The following is a 20,539-nucleotide window of genomic DNA, read 5'->3' on the forward strand; positions in this document are numbered from 1 at the left end:
CAGTCAGCCAGCTAGAAGGGAACAGAAGAACATTATACATTTGGAAACTTAGCAGAAAAAAAGTTATTTTATCATCTTGGAAAAAACTCTGTCTTTACCACAGATGACCAAAATAAGCTGGTCTTACATGCAGCACTTGACAAGATAATATTATTTGAACTTCAACCCTTTTTCCCATATTTATGAATGGAAGTTCTGCAGAACCCATTATTATCTGCACAAACATTAACATCTTACTATCCCAATTTAGAGCATGGTGACCCCACAAACAGTTGATAAAGCTTGATCACCTTCCTCTTCTTCACAACTACAGACATTTTACCATACCTATGGAGTTCAGTGGCACTATCAGAACACACCACTCTGTAAGAATGACCTGGCCCAAGATACCCTTAGTAAGTCCAGCAGAGCAGCAATATTTTGCCGAGGTAAAGCAAAGCAGTAATACATCTCAAATAACATGAAGGAGATGCTCAAAGCACCTGACAGCTCCCACATGGGCACCAGGGCAATGGCCCTGGTTTCTCATGACCTCAGCACCACACGTGAGTGGCCCTTTCAGGCAGCCTTGTGCCCCAGTGAACATCCCCTACCACACATCCTTGCACAAAGATTTCCTCCTTATCTCATTAATCCATGTTTTAGGGTCTCACGCACCAGGAAGTTGAGGGATGGGTGATTTCACTGTGTGAAGCTAGCAAATAATTGAATTAAGGTTCAATAATTGCAGTTATCACTACAAGACATATTCAAGCAAAAATAAGCTCAGCAAAGCACATATCTGACTTTAAGTATATGTGAAGAGTCCCATTAGCTTCAACGGCATTTATCAGGCAAGCTGGAAATTACACACATGAGAGTGCAATAAAAATCAACTTATTTGGTTTTGAAAGAACTCTGCAAATAAGAAAAAAAATTAAGGGATGAGATTAAAACTATTTAACATCTCCCATGTCATGTAATAATATGAGCTTTCTGTAACAGGAGAGATTAAATTCCTTTACATGGGTTCATATCCCTGTTGTACGTGCAGCACATTCAGGGATCACTCCTTAGACTGGTGACAAAGGCTTTAGAGGACGATGGTCTGCTAAGACACCTACTGTCCCAATTTCTTCTCCAGTATTCAGCCAGCAGGTCACAAAAACAACCTCAGCCCGTTTCATCAGTAAAGCCATTTTCAGTTGTTCATGTGGAACTGGAAATGGTACAACCCTGAGAATGAGGTGCACAGCCCTTGTACAGCAGCGGCACAGGGAGCTGTAAGGATGCATTTGGACGTTGTGCCATGGTTGGATCTCAGCCATTCGCAAACACAATGCAGGAATGAGCATCCCCACTTCTGCCTATGCTCTGACTTTCCCCTCATATCATGAGCTGTATTCATACAAGCTGGAGGGGCAAAGCAGCAGATTTTATCTGGTTGCAATGGTGACAACTGGAATTCTCTATTGTCAGGGGAGCCAACACTTTGGGAAAGGCTTAATAAATAGCAGGAGACAGTCTGTAAGAGGCTTAGCAGATTTTGCCATGTAAAACCACCCTTGGAAAAAAAATATTTTTATTAGTATCTCAGTGGGGTACAGGTAATAAAAGCAGTGCAAGTTTCAAACTTCTCCATTCTCTGTAGCAACTGAGGTAGGGAACTTCAGTACACCCTTAATATTCAAGAGTGTCTGGTTTTTTTCCTCTTGTTTTAGATCAGCAGAGAAAGATCAACCCCGTAACTCATGAGAGACTCAGATAATCAGCTCAAACCAAATTGAAGTATATAATTATAATCATACAACTGGCAGGCTTTGCTCAAGAGAGAATATGGGCTGGCACAGCTGAGATTCAAGCATCACAGCCTATAACCCAAATAGAAATGCAGCTCAATAGTCAACAAAGCCAAATGGAGCTATAACCATTGACATTCAGTAGCCCTGTATCTGGTTTGTGTCTTGTAAACAATGAGTTTAGGAGTCTCAGACTAATGGAGCCCATCCGTGGCTCATTAGCACCAAAATCAGCTAAGGAATGCTGCCTCAGTTCCACCAGGCAAGTAGATGTAGATGTGGATGTAGTATTAAGCACAAGTATAAACTGACTGGACATCCCCAGGAGTCACCTTTTATTTTCTCCTGTCAACTGCACTCCAGGCAATGAGGCCAGAGGGAACCACCGCACCCCCTCCCAAAAGCTCAGCCACAGCCAAACACCGCTGAGGCTGCCTTCAAGGCACTCCCCACATCCCATAAAACGAATGAGCTGGTAATGAGGAAGGCAAAAATCTGAATCCCTTTCTCATAAATCAGAAAAAGTCCCTTACAGGCTTTAACTAATGCTCTGCTGGCCTTCTCTCTCTTCTTCTGAAGCATTCAGGGCAGGATGGACACTCCAGCCCCTCTCTTCAGGAGGAACACTTAGATGTTCAAAGCTCTCTGCTGAACCAGGACTCAAATAGTCAAGAAGAATCAGTTACAGCCAGTCTTAATTTTTATGAGATAGTTTGAATATTCTTTAGAAGTCTTCTATAAAGATTTAAATCTGCATTTTTGGCTTCATGAAAAGCAAAACAGAACTGAAAATTTTGTCACAAATTTATAGTTTTGGGTAAAGCCTCCTTTTTCAAAAGCAATGAATGATTAACATCCTTCCCGTGCTTCCCCAAGTTGTTTCCAGATATCAGACACTAAATTTTTCTTGAGCTGATCTTGAATTTGGCACCGAACTTACTGCAAAAATCTGGTTTTAAGCTGTATTTCTGCTTAGTTTCCCCTTAAAACATTTTTCTGTCCTTCTCAGATGGACTGACCACTGAGAATCTATGTACTTTGAACACCTCTACATGTTACAAAGACACAAAATACTGCTTCTTCGTAGCCTGATCTAACTGCAGTTAAGAGTTTTTTTCCTGACCCTGTCCTCATATACAGAGAAAAGTGGAATCTAGTGAAATTATTACAAAGCTGGTTAAGCATAGGATATGACTAATCCTGCATTTCACAGCTGGAGGTTAAACTGAGCCTCATTAAAACCAATGTTCTTGCTTACCCACAACAGAAACAAATGGGGCATGGCAGAGCTTTGTATGTGTGCATCTCTCACACTCACACTCTTACACAGAAATTCAGCTCCAGTCCTTCAAAAATTATGAGTTAAGTTTCAAGAAATTATATGATTGTCTCAAATTCCTAAGATTCAACAAGCACTGTATGTTTCTGTCTATTTGTTATTCGACTTCTGGATTCAGAACTTCTTGAATTATATTTCCTAGGGTTTTGGGGAACTCTATTTATGTGCCAGGCGACATTCTCGTAAAATCCCTTCATTCCACAGGTGACAAGCCCCAGAACACACAGTACACAATCCAGCTTTCATTGCAAGTTGCAAAAGCTCATTTCTGTCATTGATTCTGCTTTTTAGATGTGCTCCTACCCACGGAGGTGAATATCAAGAGAATATTTATTTTGGTAGGTAGCAGCCCAAGACCCTAATGTCCAGAGTCAACAGAAAGAACTCCATTGTCTTAAAGGGCTTGAAAGTATTTTGGATGCAAGTTTGAGACATCTTTGAACTGCTCTTATAAAAGTGTACATCTCTTACTTGGGGGGAAAAAACGTTTTATTCAGTAAATACATATTGTTTACTTAAATCTCAAGTCCACTTGTTTGATAGCAAATTTGTCAGATCAGTCTTGTCATTTTAATTCATAAAAGGAGTTGAAATGAAACACAGGTGGACATAGATTGGTTTTGCATGTTATGTTTTCTGTAAGCTTCTGCTGCCACAGCTAAGGAAGCTACATTTCAGGGATTCTGTTAACATTTTTTGCATTTACAGATGTAAGCAATACAATGCAATCAGAGGCCTAAATCAAAGTTTGGAGAGTGATCTCATGAAAGGTCTCATGAAAAGTCTCATGAGAGAAGGTCTCATGAAAATCTGGTTCTGCATGAACTGTACTCAAAAATGCATGGAGTCCTGAAGAAAGTCTCACCGTTGACTTGAAAGGAATATTTGGATGAGGCCCCGCATAAGGCATCTCCTTTTTGATTAGTTAAAATTAATATGCAGCTAAACATTTAAACAGCACATAAAAATGGTAATATAGTAACCTAGGGCATGTCCCGTTCAATATTCTGAATTTAAATGAAGACCAAGCGCACTGGAAATCTTTCATGTCTGAGTTGCTCTCTGTTACAAAAAAATCCAGTTTCCCTTGTGAGACCTTAAATTAAAGCAATTATACTTATCCTCCTCACACACAAACAGTGGGTAGACTTTGTGAAAATAAGACAGGTTTGTAATTTTGGGCCACTTGTGGTGAGCATGTGCAACACTCAAGCCATGGCCTCACAACAAAACTCCAGAGCTGCAGTTCAAGGAGAGGCCCAAACATTAAGACCCTGTAGCAACTATGAGAGTCGAGGGGCAACTCCACAAGCAGGAACTGTTAATGGAAGACTTGGCACAAAAGTAACTGATAATAAAACAACAGAGGAAATTGGACTTTAACTCTCCGGGAGCCAGCCAGCACATTGTGGGCAATTTCTTTTTCTCCTCTGTCCTTTGCTCTTCAGGAAGAGATCAAGCTCTCCACCGAATGGTATTTACATCTTTGTTCCTCACAGTACTAACGATTCTCAGGCTCTCTTCAGTCCTGGGGTCCAGTTTTTATCCCTCATTTTCAGAACAATATGTTAGAAACTGACTGCTGAGTGCATGTTTGTGCCAAGTTCACATTTCCCTAAGAAGAACTGAGGCAGCCTGTAGAGGCCCTTACCATGGAAGCTCCTAGTTCAAAAACCTCAGCTCTGTTATAATAGCAGCATTTACAGGCATTATTTACTAACATTTTACTATCTGTACAGCTGCAGCCTTCTTTTAATTCAGGTGAAGCATGTAGTTTCTTAAAATTAAGACTAAGCACAGTTTTCAAGACCTTCCAGGGACGCTCTAAAGATCTTCCAAGGATAGTCTAAATCCCAGTCAGCTAGCAGGCAGATACTGAAATGCTGTTAACTGCTGGTAATATGAAGTCTATCCGGCAATTTTAATTAAATACACTGCTGTTCCTCATAAATCCCAAGGCTTGTCCACTCCCTAGAGAAGATTTTTTTTTATTTCTGCTCTGCACCAGGGGACCTGAAATTTTCCCTGAAAGATGCACCAGGACCTCCTCATTGTCAAACATCCAGTTACCCAGAGTCTTGCCTGCCCAATACATCTGCTCTGTTCAAAGCTGGGCTTTTTGAAACAAAGGTGGGCAACCTGCCCGGGGCATCTCTGAGTAGCAAAATGCCTCTGGCATTCCTGTTCTGAAGGGAAAAGCCACACACAGCTCAGCACAGACTATAAACCAAAAGAAGTCCTGACAGCCAGCTAACAGTGCACAGGACTTAGTTATGAAGAGAGAGAACAGGGTGATAACTCCATAAGGCCTGTAAACTTCAGGTTTAGTTAAAAGTGCCCAATCTTGCCATTGTACAGTGAGCTACAAATGCAAAATAATGTGAAAGAATGGCCAGAAGTTTGTCACTGTTATTATCTCTAAAATGTATGCACTAGTTATAAAACTAACCCAAACCGACCTTTGGAGCTCCTGAAGCTCATAAACACAGGTTTCTCTATTTTTGAGGGGAAAGGGAGTAATTAAAAATTCACTTTTAGTTTAAGTGGCAGTGTGAGGTGGCTTAAGGGGTCTATCTTCTGCTTGGACACTTTCAGCGCAGAGGAACGGAAAGCAAATATGGTCTCCCACTCAAGGGTTATATCTTAGTAATATGGAAGGTACCTTCATCTAGTCAACCAGACACCATGAAAGAGAGGTTAACATCAGCTCTCCTGGGCACTCCCCACAATAACAAAGAGGAAAAACAAGACTTCTCCCACGTGTTGTTGCATAGATGAACTACATGCACACAGCAGAACTTAGTGCACGTCTTCCTTAGAGAATTTGAGATTATAAAAGTGATGCCTGTGAAGCTCTCCAAAGCCAACACCCAATGTTTCTCAGAGCTTACATTCATCTTGACTAAAACTTCCAGAAATCAGCTACACTTGTGAGAAAGGCTGACACCATCAATCCCAGGACACTGAGGTCCCCACCTGCTCTGCAGGGTCTTTGCCACTGTGCTTACACCACAGATGCCTACAAGCACTGGTAAACAGGCATCGAGGGCATTTTCTGGTAGAGGCATTCTCTACAGCATCTCTCCAGCCGATATAAACCAGGACAACAAAAGCTGCATGTTATCAGAATGGCTGCCAGGGATTTTGCCAGCACAGTGATACCATCCAAGAGCATGACTTTCTAGTTAACACAGCCATGCCAGCAAAACATTACAGTGTAAACCTGAGTCAAAGAAAGGTATAAAACTGGAGTCGTTTCTCCTCAGAGGAAGGAGGAAGGGAAAAGCGATGATTACGGATGGGTTAGCAATGTCAGCAGCTCATTTCCCAACTAGAAATACACACCTTCTTCCCTAGAAAGCAAAAGAAGCCAAAACCAAAAAAATCCATATATAGCTATCATAAATAACATCCACTTCTCCATTTACTTTCCTCCCACTGCAAAGTGTGGCTTGCGAGATGGTACTTCTTGATCTCCCAAGGGGAAGAAAAGCTCACTCCATTATTATGTTCAAATGAGTCACCAGAAAAACATAAGTGTGGACCCCAGCACACCTGTGCTGCAGGTAACACATGCGGTGCAGAGTGGCCACCTCGGCACGGGCTGGAAAGCTCTCACCTCTCCCACTGAAATTTTTTTCTGAAGTGCTTATGGAGAAAGGAGATGTTGGGAAGCAGGAGAAAAAGTGCAGGCTGGGAACCCCTGAACCAACTTAATTCCATGCCTGAAGGTGGTAGAAAGACACCTTAGCATAGCTTCACACCCCCAATGCCAAAGAAGATAAAGCAACAAATCTCGCTCAGGATGCACCAGCTAGCAAAGGGGCATTGGGTCACTGTCCACTGTAATATAAATCCTCCCGTAAAGCTTGCAGTATCATTGCCAGCACTGGCCTTCTCGAGTTTCTCTGGATGAAGCACTATTTCAGCTCTATGTTTAGCACCTGGAGAGAAGCCAGGAAGACTTCCATAACCACCACTGATTTGTTAATCCTTTAATGCACAGGCACTGTTTGTTACTTAGGACGTCAGGTTTCATCGCTCCTCAGCATGCTGGTGATAGAACTTCTTGACACCAGACTGCAAATATTATTGCAATGTCAATACTCCCAGGGAGAAAGCCAAGCTGAGTTAAAATGTGACTTTGGTGTTGACAAGCCAGTTTGGCATTGCAGAGTTTAAACAGCCAGGATCACCTGGCAACTTTAAAAACAGGAGAAAGTTTGCCAGGATCCTTTTTGACTAGAGTCTTATCCCAAGATCCGCATGGTAACAGCTAAACACTTTCCAATCAGATGAAGGAAGTAAGAATACAATAAGTGGATTATACTTTTCCGGGAAAGTGCTGGGAGCAACATGTACATATGCATGTGAGTTTGTGACCATAAAGATTTTCCTCATCCTTCTCACTGAAAAGAGAAAAAATCCAAATCTAGGTTTGTAGCATGACAGATTTGGAGGTGATGCAGCTCACTATTCCCAGGGAGTTCACCCAGACCACGGTAGCTTCAACATTTCTTCTGTTGCCCTAAGGACAGCTGTCTCCCTGCTTGCAATAAAAAGAGGTTATTTCCTGAGCATGACCTAAAATAGGTTGGATACTGGTCTTTTTGGAGGCCATTAAGACATCGCACAGGGCTGCAGAACGTCACAGCCAGGCTGGCAGCAGTGCCTGCTGCTGCGGGGGAGGCGGCTGGCCTTCTCCAGAGCACAGATTTTAAGCACGAATGATTTTAAGATCATTTTCCTCCCTCCTGGATTCAAACATTTGTAGTGACACAGCCTGAAAGGAGAGGACACCTGAGGAAGAGTTGTGCGCGTGGAGAAAAAAGCACAGCCTTCCCACTCAGGACAGCACGAAGGTGAAGGGTTGATGCAAGGGGCTGCTTCAGGCTCATGCACCCCGAGACTAACCGCGCTTCATCCTCCCGATGCAATAAGCCTAGGCAGCTATTCAGCCCCTATTAATTCACCATCCATTAATTACCAACCACTTCTTTTTGACCTCATAAGGCAGATCTGACCGAGTAACGTGCTCAGCTGCGGCAGGACAAAGCTGGGCCAAGGGCACATCGAGTCTGACTGCCGAACCCATGTGGACCCCAACTGCCCACACACAGCTCATCTGCTTATCAATAGTTCCGATTAAACAGTCTCGGGGTTTCGACTGCCACCAGCTCACTCACGAGTTGGGAGAAAGACGGAGGGAGTTAAAATTAAATTAGCAATTGATTAACGCATGAAGCCACTCATCAGCTGTTGAGTTGAGCACCCTTTTGTGGTTTTAAGCCTTTGGTGCCCTGTGAGTTTTGTTTCATGGCTAGCAGTGCCCATGACTACACTGGAAATTTGGGGTAATCTTTAAAGAAAGCTCAGAGTCCAGTCAAAATGTGTATTTCAGTAAAAGTAAGGTTTGACAAAATCATTTTCCTGAAATTTCAGTAAGCATAGAGCCTTTTCTTTTTTTAAAAAAGAACAGGAATGTTTTAGAAACATACGATCCTGAAGCAGTCTATCTTCAGACTTAGTGAAATGTAAAGAACAGCACAACATAAACTGGCAAAAAGGTATTTTTTAAAAAATAATTAGGAGAGAGTTTTTTTATTTCCTGTCCTTATAATTGGAAAGAACCTGGAACAAAATGACTGTGAAACTCAGTGCTTGAAGTAAGAAACAAAGTACAGAAAAAAACTTTTAAATGTCAGGGAGGTAGAACATACAACAGTGAAAGAATGCAAAGAACAAGACAAAAAGGGTAACTCTTCCGATGGTTTAAATAGACAGTGTTTCACTGAATTTGGTGAAGCTGTCCCTGTTTACACCAAGTGCTGTGTTTTACGGGGGATCCAGGGGACATCCCAGACAGAATGACTGTTTTCTTCCCTCTGCTTGATGCTGCTATATACAGATAGGTAAGCACCAGGAGTGATCAAAAGCCAGTGGCACGTGGAATAGACTTTGAAGGGCAGATGCAAGCAAAAAGTGCCAGTTTAGAGAGGTCTGTTGGGCTTTAAGCACGATCTTAAAAAAAAACTTGGAGCCAGCAATGCACAAAACTATTCCCAAGGCTGTCCTTTGACTACAGCCTCCTCTTTCAACAAGATAAAAGTCAATGTAAATGGGCAAGCAAGACAAAATCCTACAGCAAGGGCATAGGCAGCGCCAGACCCTCACAGCATCCCCGACAGCAGCAGTGGATCAAGGTGTTCTGCAGGGAGGCATTAATGCATCTCCAAAATACACACAGACAATAACTGAGGGTTGGGTTTTTTTCCCTCTCTTTTTTTTTTTTTTTTTAACAAAAGGAGACCAAATTCTATCAGTGGGGGTTGATATGAAAAGACCATTATGCTCTTCCTCTGGTAGGATGTCCGCTGAAAGCCCTTGTGCATTCAAGTGGGCAGACACAACTATATGGAAACAGGAGAACTGAGCCACGTTAATACCTGTTAGGCAATAAAAAACTTACCTGGGAAAGAAGCTTGTTGTCATCCTCCAGCAGTTTCACTTTTGTTTCAAGTTGCCTGATATAGTTGGAAGACGAATCTTTAGGAAAAGAGAAAAAATATGTTGAAGCTTCTTGTGTTACAGGCAAGTACTGTCAGACAGCGATATGTTTTCCCACTCTGTGGAAGACAGGTTTGGGAAAGACCTAACAAATAAAACCCCGAGTGTATAGGGTAAGGAGGGGATTCTGCCAAAAGCTTTTTCACTAAAAAGCTGAGATTCAGCAACAGCAATATCTTCTGTGAATCTGTATCAGTGCCTCCAGGTTGGGGGGGTACAGAAGGAAAGTGAGGTTGAAATACTGTGTTTTATAATTTTATAAAAGTAATTTCCTAGCTTTGAAAGTCATTCGCATGCATCTAAAATGCACCAGAACACTCAACAACAGAACAAGATGTTTCCTTTTAGGTTTGAATAAACAACCCCTTCACACACGTGCCACCTTCTTTCAAAAACAACTGAAAAACTCACAGAAATAAGCTGCTAGCACAGCTCTACAAGGAGGTCACTGCCAGAACTCCCAGTGCTGTAGAAGGGGAAGAAGTGTATACAGCAAGGCCACAGAGATGCAGCATGACACATCCTGATGCACACAAGTGCCGACGCAGAACATCTGTTTTTTCTAGTGGAAGCCCAAGAAACTAAACAGAAAAATTACCAGGACAATAAAATACAGAATAACCTCACATAAAATGGTAATATTCAACCTGAAGGAATGTAATGGCCAGTTTAACATTGCAGTAAGACAGACAGGGTGACCTGGGTAGAAGATAACTTGCTGGAGAGCTCTGTGGGTGGCTTACTGCTCTCCAAAACATCTGGTTTTTGTTTTGAAACATGCTTTGAAGCAACTCATTTGCATGTTTCACAGGGAAGAAAATAAAGGAACCTGAGAAAACCTTTTCTCCGTTTTCATTATAGCTTAGCAGTTTGCAATAGTTCCTCCCATCCATCTGGATGTTTGCAAAATTTCTCCTCCGCTTGTAATTTTGGTAGCAGAGGCTGTAAATTGTTACAGCAGGAGGAAAAGAGGGAGAGAGTTTTGCAGCTTAAGCATATAAAAAAAACTTGAACACTTTCCACACAAATGCAAAATGAAGTTATATTTTACGTCATTTCATTTATTACGGCATGACTGCAAAAGCCACAGGACTGCTTGCTGTGCGTGAATCAGTGAGGAACCGGGCATTCGCACAACCGTGCCAATGCCGGTGCACGTTGCTGATTGCCAGCACCCTGCAGGATCAGCCCCACCATCGTTAGCAGGCACCGCTGGCTGCATCTCTGCGCACACAGACGCATGCCCAGGCACACATGTAAGGTTTAGGCTGGCACTGTACTAAACAGCTTATCTTTGCCTTTGCCAGTAGCTGCCAAACACAGTCGGCACAAGCCTGAATGCTGTTTCTTGGCCACTCTGGGGGCAGTTTAGCAGAAGAGCTAGCGTGCAAGCTACAGCTAATCACTGAGAGCGCTTTGACCATTCAAGAGAAAAATTGGAATATGCTTGAAAAAGTGCTGCCACAGACAAGTGCCAAACGGCACATAAAGGAACAGCAGGACAGATCAGAGTCAAGTGCCCATCTAAAGCACAAACACTCTCAGAGGAAACATGCTCACTTTTTTGTTTGGATTGCGCTTTGTCCAAACCCAGGAAATCCAAACGAGTCCTCATGAAAAAGGTTAAGAAGACACTGTAGGAAGCTATGTAAGTTCAGTGAGCAGTTTAAGTGGTGGTAAGATTCACAGCAATACTACCTTCAGCTGCAGGACCACAAACTTTCTCTGCCCACCAACTATCCCAACAGGGGAGGAGTCTCCAGGTCAGAGGAGAAGAGGGCAAACCAAGTAGGTCACAGGATCAATCTATAGCACCTTCCCCACAAAGGCCTCCTGCCTCACAGCATCATGAATTTAGTCATGCATATCAAAAGGTGGTGAGTATAATGCTGCAGAAGATCGGTGCTTAAGTCAGCAAGATTTCAGCACCAGTTTGAACAACTTGCTGAATTAGTAATGAACCTGTCTTCCAGCGAGGTGAGAGGGGAGTTTGAAATTCTTAAATACAAAGCCAGGAGGACCACGGACCCTCTGGTCTGACTTCCTCTGTGCCCCAGACCACCATGCTTTAACTTACCCCTAAATTCAGTCCAGTAATACCCATTCAGTTAAACAGTTCCCCTAACAGTCTCCAGATCTGTCTGAAGACAACCAGAGACTCCACCATTTCCACTGGTGTGTTGGATATGACAGCCTCCATCAGTAGATCTGGTCAGATGAAGTGTCCTTCCTCACCTGCCCTCCAGCTTCACTGGTACCCGCATGCTGCCAGGGCAGCAGCAGAGCTGAGTGCCTCTACACAATGTCATCCTGATACAGCAGATCCTGCTTTTTATCTCAAAGTGTCAGGGCTTTCAAAGCAACTCCAAGGAAGGATTCAAAGCGGTGTCAAAGGAGAGGCTCAATCCACGCCTGCCTGGGAATCAGAGATACGCTTCTGGATTAAGCACAGTCTCTGCGTGCATAAATTGCCCAGACAGCAACACTTGCATAAACAAGTGTAAAAACGCTAGATAATGCTAAAGAAGATCTCAATGTGATGTTGGTAACAAACACAGGCTGCACAAGGACCACAGCATTGACTAAGCCTGTTGCCCATTAGTAGTCCAAGCCTGTTTTCCAAGTGGCAGGGAGCCTGCTATATGCAGTGCCCCCCTCACCTTTGTACTCTCTTATCACTACTAAGTGTTTATATTGTGGACCACCACACCATGTTGTCTGCAAAGAACAGCAACCAAAAACAAAAGCTTATGGGAACTATTTCTGATGCAAACAAGCCCTTTCTCACAGTTCTGTGCCCACGGAGGGCAGAGAAACTGCAGGAGGTCCTCACCAGCAGCTTTGCACTCAAGCATGGTGGGAAGTTACCCAAGGTGGAGGCTGGCAACCTCGTGGGCAAGCTCTTCAACATGTGCATGTGGTGGGTGCCCACACTGCTAACAACTACATGAAATTAAGATTAAGCTGATGAATGGTGATGTAGAAGCTGTTGCGTTCAGGCCCTGAATGCTCCAAGGACTGACTGGTTGGTTGGTGGAAAGAACAGAGCATAGCTGCCAACAAAAAGGAAATGCAGAGAGAATTATTTCCACACTTTGCTTTCATATCCCTTGCAAAAAAACAAGTACTCCTCGGAAGGCAAGCCGTGCATCCCCATGAGCCAATGCACACCGCTGCTATGCACAGTCTTGAAAGCCTGCTCTGAAACTTGCTAGAATTCTTCAAACACCACTGTTCAACCCCAAACCATGTTCGATGTCTGACCTCAGCCAGAGAACACTGCACAACAACATAAAATATGTGAGGAAAATAAAAGAAAAAAGCAAATGAGCTGTTTTTTCAGCAGAAGATGCTCCATCTCAGGCAAAGGCTGAGAAACAGTGCTCAGAGCCATCATCTTTGCTGTGCCCTCAGAGATGAATCGCCTTCATCTTCTGGACCTGCCTGTGTTGAGGTAGGTGCCAGACGAGCCATTGGCATCTTGGTCTCAGGCTTAAAAAATCCCATAACTCTCATGACAGCAGGCAGTAACACTGCTGGGCTGAGCAGAGAAACCCCAGCCTGGGTCTCTCCTGCATTAAATCAAGAAACACATTCCCAACATTTTTCTGCCTCTGACCTTCCTCTTATCACGGAGTTTCCCTCCTCTCCTGCCTCCCCCAGAGCCATGGGCCAAGGACGGCCCCGCTGACCCACCCAGGAGAGGCAGCAGAGCTGGAGCACTGACAGCTTGGGTCCCCTCATCCCCTTCATTATAAATTAAATTAATGGTCCTTATTGCCTTGTCAAAGCCTGCTGCCAGCTGTGAGGACTGCTCCACCTTCACCAGCCCAAATGCACTCTCCTTGGTGGCACGAGCAGCTCCCAGACCTGGCTCTGCAGAAGTGTGGCACAGTGATGAGGAAGTACAGTATCAGGGAAGCACAAAAGGATGGTGGCCAAGGATAAGCTTTTTTGGGAGGATGCTTTGGCAATTGGTGCTGCCTGGGATGCCAGTGGGGCCAACGTCCTCCTCCAGTTACTCCTCAGATATGTAAGCACCAGCTGCATGAGCAATGGGTGCCTTAGTGGACCAGACGGCACCAGAGGGGAGGAATTTCCCATCAAAACATCTCACCTCCCACCCAACACCCTCCCTGTCTCAGCCATCACACTTGGTGCAGAAGAGGAAGTCGGGGAGAGAGCTGGCATCATGCCCTGCCAGGCTGCTACCCACAACAGCAAAATGGATGAAAACCATAATCACCATTAGCCATCGTTCACTTGCACAATGTAAATGATTCAAGCTAAATTGTTCACAGAGCCGTAAAACCTGAAGTCCCGTTTCTTTACAAAGCCTTTGAAAAACTAATTGGATGCAGCTCTACACATTATCTCCACAAGAGGTAGAGGCATTGCATTTTAGCCCAGGAAGGAGCATTACTGTTATTATCCACCCTCCTCAAGATTTACTGTCTTAAAAAATATACTCCATCTGGAACAGGGTGTAATTCAACTTGGATGTAATCTAGCTGAGTAACTTTTCTCCACATAGATAAACCACTTAATACTCATTACAGCTAAATTGAGGCAAGACAAATCACTCTACCTTGTTTTAACTCAATGGCCTCTGAGAGAGCAGGGAACTGCCTGGCTCCTGAAGCTTTTTAAAACATAAATTAGAAACTGTTTTAACAATCAAAACAATCTTTCAGCCTGCAGAGCACAGAACAGTGTCATCCTAAAAGACACTTGGAGACACTGGAGCCTTTCCGATTCTCATCTGAGATTTCAGAGGAATCTGTCAGAGCAGTAAATACAATGAATTATACATTTATTTTGACAGTAGCAAAAGAAATGTTTTTTTTTTCCTTGTATGTCATTTCTCCAAACCACAAGAACACAGAGCAGAGGTTTGCATGAGGTAGCTACATGGTTGGGATCAAAACACATTTATTTAAGAACTTTTCATAATGAGGCCTTAGCACTTAAATGAATATAAGAAAAAAAATGCAATCTCTTTACTTAGGGTGGTTCATAGCAGAGATACAAGAAAAAGTTAATGTAGGTGTCCGTGAGAGGAGGAAGCTGTTGGGAGCCCTCCGATGGGACTCAGTCACAGCAGGACGGTCCCTACACCCAGCCTGGGCAAAACAGAACAACCCAGCACGAGCAGACTTGAGCCAACAGAGGTGCATTAGTCCTCTTCCACATCATCCCACTGAGGTTTGACTTGTCTTTTTGATGTCTGCTGCAAAGAGGGGGTTACGCAGTGTCCAGCTGGGGTGTTGGATGGCAGGTCAGGACCGTGGTACTCCACTCCAGCACTGTCCCCATGTGTCCCACAGAGGTGCCCTGCACCCCTAGCAACAAGGCTGGACACACGCTGCCTCCCTCTGCATTTTTTCCCTAGGAGCTACTTTTACTAAGCATGATTTAAGACAGCAAAGCACAGCTATATTTTGTCAATGTCCTGCAAACAAGGCTATTCCTCTTCTCAAAAGAAGCAGCATCCCTAAAGGGATTCTCCCAAACACAAACCCAAGGAGGAAAGACGCAGGAAGGAGTGATGCTCTGCCATTGCACCTTGCGGCTAGCTGCCGCCTTCTCCTTCTCGTGATGGGATGCTGACATTTTCGCTTCCTACCCTTCCGTCAAAGATCGTCTCATAAAAAGGCCTTCACCTGTGCTCAATAAAATATTTCACTGTTTGTTGGCAGTTTCGTTATCACACCTCTGCTCTTCAGCACCATATTTCAGATTCGTATTGCTCTGCTGGTTTTGCTTCCTGACACAGACAAGCAGGCTGAAAAATGGGCCAGCGGTTACGTCTTGTAAAGAAGTTGATTTATTAAGGCAACAGTACTCTTTCAGAGCAGCTGGGAAGCAGATCAAAATCACATCTGTTTATATATTGTCATTAAAGGAAATTATTGAGAGAGGTGGACAAACCCACCCCCTTGCTTTTTCCTAGGCAGCCCCATTGTTTCTGCTCTTAGCAGCAAACCCCGTTCCCAACGTCCTGTTTTGGACTGGTGCGTGAGGCAAGTTTTCACATCACGCTTAACTCAGCAGATGGCTCAAATGTGAGTAGGGAAGCTGCAAAGCCACTGCTGAGTTACTTTAGTTCTGCAGGTGCTGCCTGCTGCTACGGCATCACCAGGGCTTTCGGGGTATGCTCCTTGGTTCACCTTGGCGAGCTCAGCTCTGCAGTGACTTGCACCCTGATTCAGGGAGAAGCCATTTGTTCTAGCACCTGGAGGATGCTGCCAGTGTCTGAGGGACTTGGGCCCTGTCCCCACTAAACAAAGGCAGCTCTCCAGCCTGGCATCCAGGCTCCAACCCAACTAGTCTCTGCTGAACGTATCACTAAACACAGCTGTGAAAGTGTGTAAGTGGATGGTAGGGCGGGTCAGCAGAGAAACGGCAGGTAAAAGTCAAATGAAGTATTCCAACAGTAAGGTGAAGAAACTCACTGACGTAAACCCTCCTTCTCTTCTCTCAGGTCCAAAATACCATACTCTGCTAACCCCAATCCTCACACCTCTCCAGGAGGAGCTTGGGCGCAATTTTGGGCCTCCCTTGGGATATGGTAAGAGAATATGCAACAAGAAGGTCTGTGGCAGACAGAAGCTCCCAGACTTCTGTAGCTTTGCAAGATATTCTGCAAGCAAATCATACCAACCTCTCTACCTCTTGTCCCACCACCTCATTCACCATGGATTGTGGAGGGAGCAGTTTCCTCTGCACTTTGCCAGGCAGTGGTGAAGAGGTGGCAGAAGGGCACTTACAGAAGCAGAACTAAGGCCAAATCTTGGTTATCTCCACAGCTGAGGCACTGCAGCAGTTTTACCGATTAGACACAGCCTTAGACTATGCTAAATAAATAAAAGGCCCATATTTAGCATCCAAAGCCACCCGTGATCACATCTGTCTGAATAAGATTGGTAGCATCAGGCCTCATTTTTCAAGGTGGAAGCGATAGCTTAGGTATAGAATAGGTATTCGAACACTAGTCAAAACAACAGAGAAGTGTGTTGTCAGTCGAATTACAAATAACAAAGAAATCTGGTCTCAGACTAATACACTATTTTTTAATTCTCACAAGCCGGTGGTTACGCACTGGCGACACGGCAGTGCTGTTGTAAAGTGCTGCTCCGGCAGGATGGAACATATGCCACTGCAGCTATTTAATTAACATTTCATAGCAAGCCTGTAACTATGAGCTCTGAAGTTTGTCAAGACCTCAGGTTCCCAACTCAGTTTCAGTTCATTAGGCCTGTCTGGGAGCTTAGCGGCCTCAGGTTGGTCTGTAACAGTCTGATAAGGTCTCTCCTGACTTCGGCTTTTACAGTTCACTACTGTGACTTCCAGCCATGACATCATCTCCGCACACAGCAAAACATCTACCCGCGACTGCGACAACTGTCAACAGGAGCTCAAGAGCTCCTGATATCTTATCAGGATTTCATTAGGAGACGGCTGATAGGGAAGGAGGAGCGTGTGCATATGTGTGCCCAGGTACTGCAGTGCAGCTGGCCAGTTTCTCCTTCCTTGCTTGGGTGACCTTTACATTACAATCTTGTCCTTCTATCCCAGCACAGCACAGCAAGGAACCATTGGAAATTGCTTGCATCTGAGGATGTCTTACCCACTCAACTTGTAAAACCTGCTTAACAGGAAGGTGGTAAAACACCTCCCAGACTTGTAGTCTGATGTCACACTTCCCCCTCCTGAGGGGGACAACCAGTAGCTGCTCTTCTGCTGCTGGGAGTGGGCAAGGACAGACAGTGCTGCTGCAGCTCTCATGGGCTTTCCACAGCTCTCCTTGTAAGCTTGCTTGCAGAGGATGGCATCTTCACCAGGCTGTTCAGATGCGCTCCCCACATGATGCGCTGCCTGCATGACAGACCAGCTCAGCCCTGATTATTAGTTACTACTGTTTGACCAGGTTTCCTAGGGGAATCTTTCCTTCTATCCCTCAGAGATTTTGAAGGTAAAAAAGCAAGGAAAAAACTGCATTTGTCTTACAAGTTGTTTTAATACCTGACTGTGGGCATTGCTCCAAGAAGAATCAGTGTGAGTTTTTTGAGATTCAGCCTCAGACTGAGTTTTCAAGCAAGAGTGGACAGACTGTAATTAGATGCAATAAGCAAACACAGTGATAGAAATATTAATGTCCAAGACACACACAGCCAGACAGTCTTGACTGGTGTACATGTAACAGAGGAAAGCTGATTTACATCCACTGCAGCACCCTTGCTCCCTGCACATGGAAGCCTGCACTAACCGAGGGAGTGGGTGCTCTCTGGATCAGTTCTGGGTGCTGCAATACCTGCAACACCCATCACAGCTCAGTGACACTAGGCAGAATTCAAGTTTTCCTTGTCCTTTTTAGAAGCCATTATCAGAGCTATCTGCCCTTCCAGACACTGTGGTACCAGCACTTCTCTATCAGTGCTTACTAGCTGATACGAAGGGAGAAAACACAAGATGCAGAAGCTGGAGGAAGGACAGGGAAAAGTCAGACTGACTACTGGATGTGATGCTGTGCTCATGAAAACTTGCAAGAGAGGAAAAGATGAGTAACAACAACAAACTGGAGGCTCTTTGACTGCCTCGTGCCTTAGTCAACACACCTCCATCCAAGAAAGCATTGCTTCCCATGTCAGAGCTGCACTGCAGCAGTGCAGGATCTTCTGCTGTCACCAATCCCAGCAGAGTAAAGCCATAGCCCATTGAACAGTGGCAAAGTAGTGAACTAGGAGATCATCATACTCCTCCTTATCCTGTACCTCTTTACTATTGCCACAGATGGGCAAGGGCTGATCTACCACAGTATGGCCTAAGCAAGACCTTCCATGAGAGTTTAATTTTGGATACAGAGAGATAAATCCTCCACTTTTGATAGACCCAAGGATTGCTTCTCGTTGGTGTGATGGACTCCTCGATGCACAGGAAGAATTGGCCAGTCTCTCTGCTTGAAGTTCGGGCCCTACCAGCTACTTGTGACGGACTCTCCCTCAGGGGAAGGTGGAAGTGAACAGAAAGTTGTGTCACCAGCTCTCCTTTGGGGAGTGAAGCTGCAAGTCACTCAATGCTAATGGGATTCTGCAGCTTTAATGATTACGAAAAGGTTAAAATGACCTGCCAGGCACCCTCAGCTGTTTAAACCTCTTTTCCTTCCTCGTGCTGCTTTAATCTTGATAGCACTGTCACGTGACCTGGTCAAAAAAAGCCCTGAAGCCGATTAGTGGCTTTCCACTGGCTACAAAGGACTCAAAACATCTGGGGTGGTGTGGATGCTTCAGAACGAGTAGCCCGCTTTGCTCCACACTCTCCTTTTGTGGACACCTCAACAAACACTGCAACCTCTAGAAGTCACCAAGAGGGTACAGTCCCAGGGGAAAATCCCTGAAACCAAGGGGACAGGTTGTACTCATTTCCACTTGTATCAATCCACTTACTTAATTCCTCCCTCCCACCTCCAAAACCCAACACTTCCCACCTGACTTTGGTTGCGGCTGTGGTAGGCACTGCCCGTCACTACAACAGTAACTAAAGGCTAAGCCCACCTCATTGCTAGTGTGCTACACTCAAAGCCTCTGCCAAGCTCAACCTAAACTTTTGTGGCAGCATCTTTCAATTCCTCATGCACAGCAGTTCTGCGAAAAAGGATCTTTGAGGCTATTGCAATTCATAACCTGGGCATGAATCAGTGTCATGCTGGGGCAAAAACAGTATGTGAGATCATATCGAGATGCAGAAACAAGAGCCCTGTATGTAAACAGGGGAAATAATTCTCCTTCATCAGTGCTATTACAGATCTTCAATAGGGATCTCTGTCCAGTTTTAGGCATCACACTTCAAGACTCATGTGGACTAGCTGGAAGGAATTCAGGAGATAAATAAGGAGGATCAGAGTGTGGAAAGCATAATCTAGCAGGAGAGCTTGAAGGAATCCATAGTTTAGCCTGGAGAAGAAAAGACCGAATACAGATGGATTCAAATATGTAAATGATCATCAAAAAAAGATTAATTGAATACATTGTTCTCCATGTCCACCCAGGAAGAGCAAGCTCTCTAATAATAGGGATATTTAAGGGCTAGAAGAAATTGCCTTGGGAGGTGGTGGAACTGCCACTGATGACGGCTTTTATGAGCAGGTTAGACAAACATCTGTCAGGAGTAGTTTAGGGAGAGCTGAATCTGCCTTGGGGCAAAGGGATGGGTTAGGTGACCCCAAGAGCTCATCAGTTCTGTTTTCCATGACTACCTTGTCCAAATATCACATGAGAAAATCTGTGGTTATTTTACTTAAATTCCAGAAAGCAAGCACCACAATTATTTGAAGGCAAAAATAAAATCACTAAACAGCCTTTGATTGACATGTCAGATTCCATAATCTGAAACCATCCATGCATTTTGGTTTTCCATCACCTGCAGAAAGTCCTACCTTTGGTTGGCAAAGAAGAAAGCAGAGCTGTCAATACCATGTGGAGAAGAACAAGTGCTGGGGTAAGGCCCTCTGATACTAAATGGGATGTTTGCAATGAAAAGGCTATACTGGAAACAGTTGGCTCTTTTAAAATACAGCCAGGGATTTCAAGAGTTAGTAACCCCCCAAAAGAGAGTGCTTATCTTTAAGAGTTATTGTTTCCAGCTTTTCCACAGAAATTCACAGTCCTAAATCACAGAAGGCCAGCATGCACGAGGCTCAGTATGACTATAGTAACAACATATGGTCTCTAGCCAAATGAGCTTAAAAAAGAGGAGCTCAGTGAATGCAGACAAGCTGGGGAATGCCAGGAAACCATGTGGGTTAGGAAACAGCCTCAGCAGCACTGACAGTCCAACTGCAGTCAAGGCTCATAGG

At 44.3% G+C, this 20,539-nt stretch overlaps 1 protein-coding gene across 1 annotated transcript in view; it reads right to left on the bottom strand.

Moving 5' to 3' along the window:
- CCDC85C (coiled-coil domain containing 85C) overlaps positions 1-20,539 on the bottom strand; it is a 114,509-nt gene that overhangs the window by 35,793 nt on the left and 58,177 nt on the right. The window contains exon 2 of the mRNA XM_074825088.1: positions 9,587-9,663. Within this exon, the coding sequence (XP_074681189.1) occupies positions 9,587-9,663 (77 nt within the window). The remainder of the gene's footprint in view (positions 1-9,586; positions 9,664-20,539) is intronic.

The sequence above is a fragment of the Strix aluco genome, chromosome 4 (genome assembly GCF_031877795.1).
Source record: "Strix aluco isolate bStrAlu1 chromosome 4, bStrAlu1.hap1, whole genome shotgun sequence".
Lineage (NCBI taxonomy): Eukaryota > Metazoa > Chordata > Aves > Strigiformes > Strigidae > Strix > Strix aluco.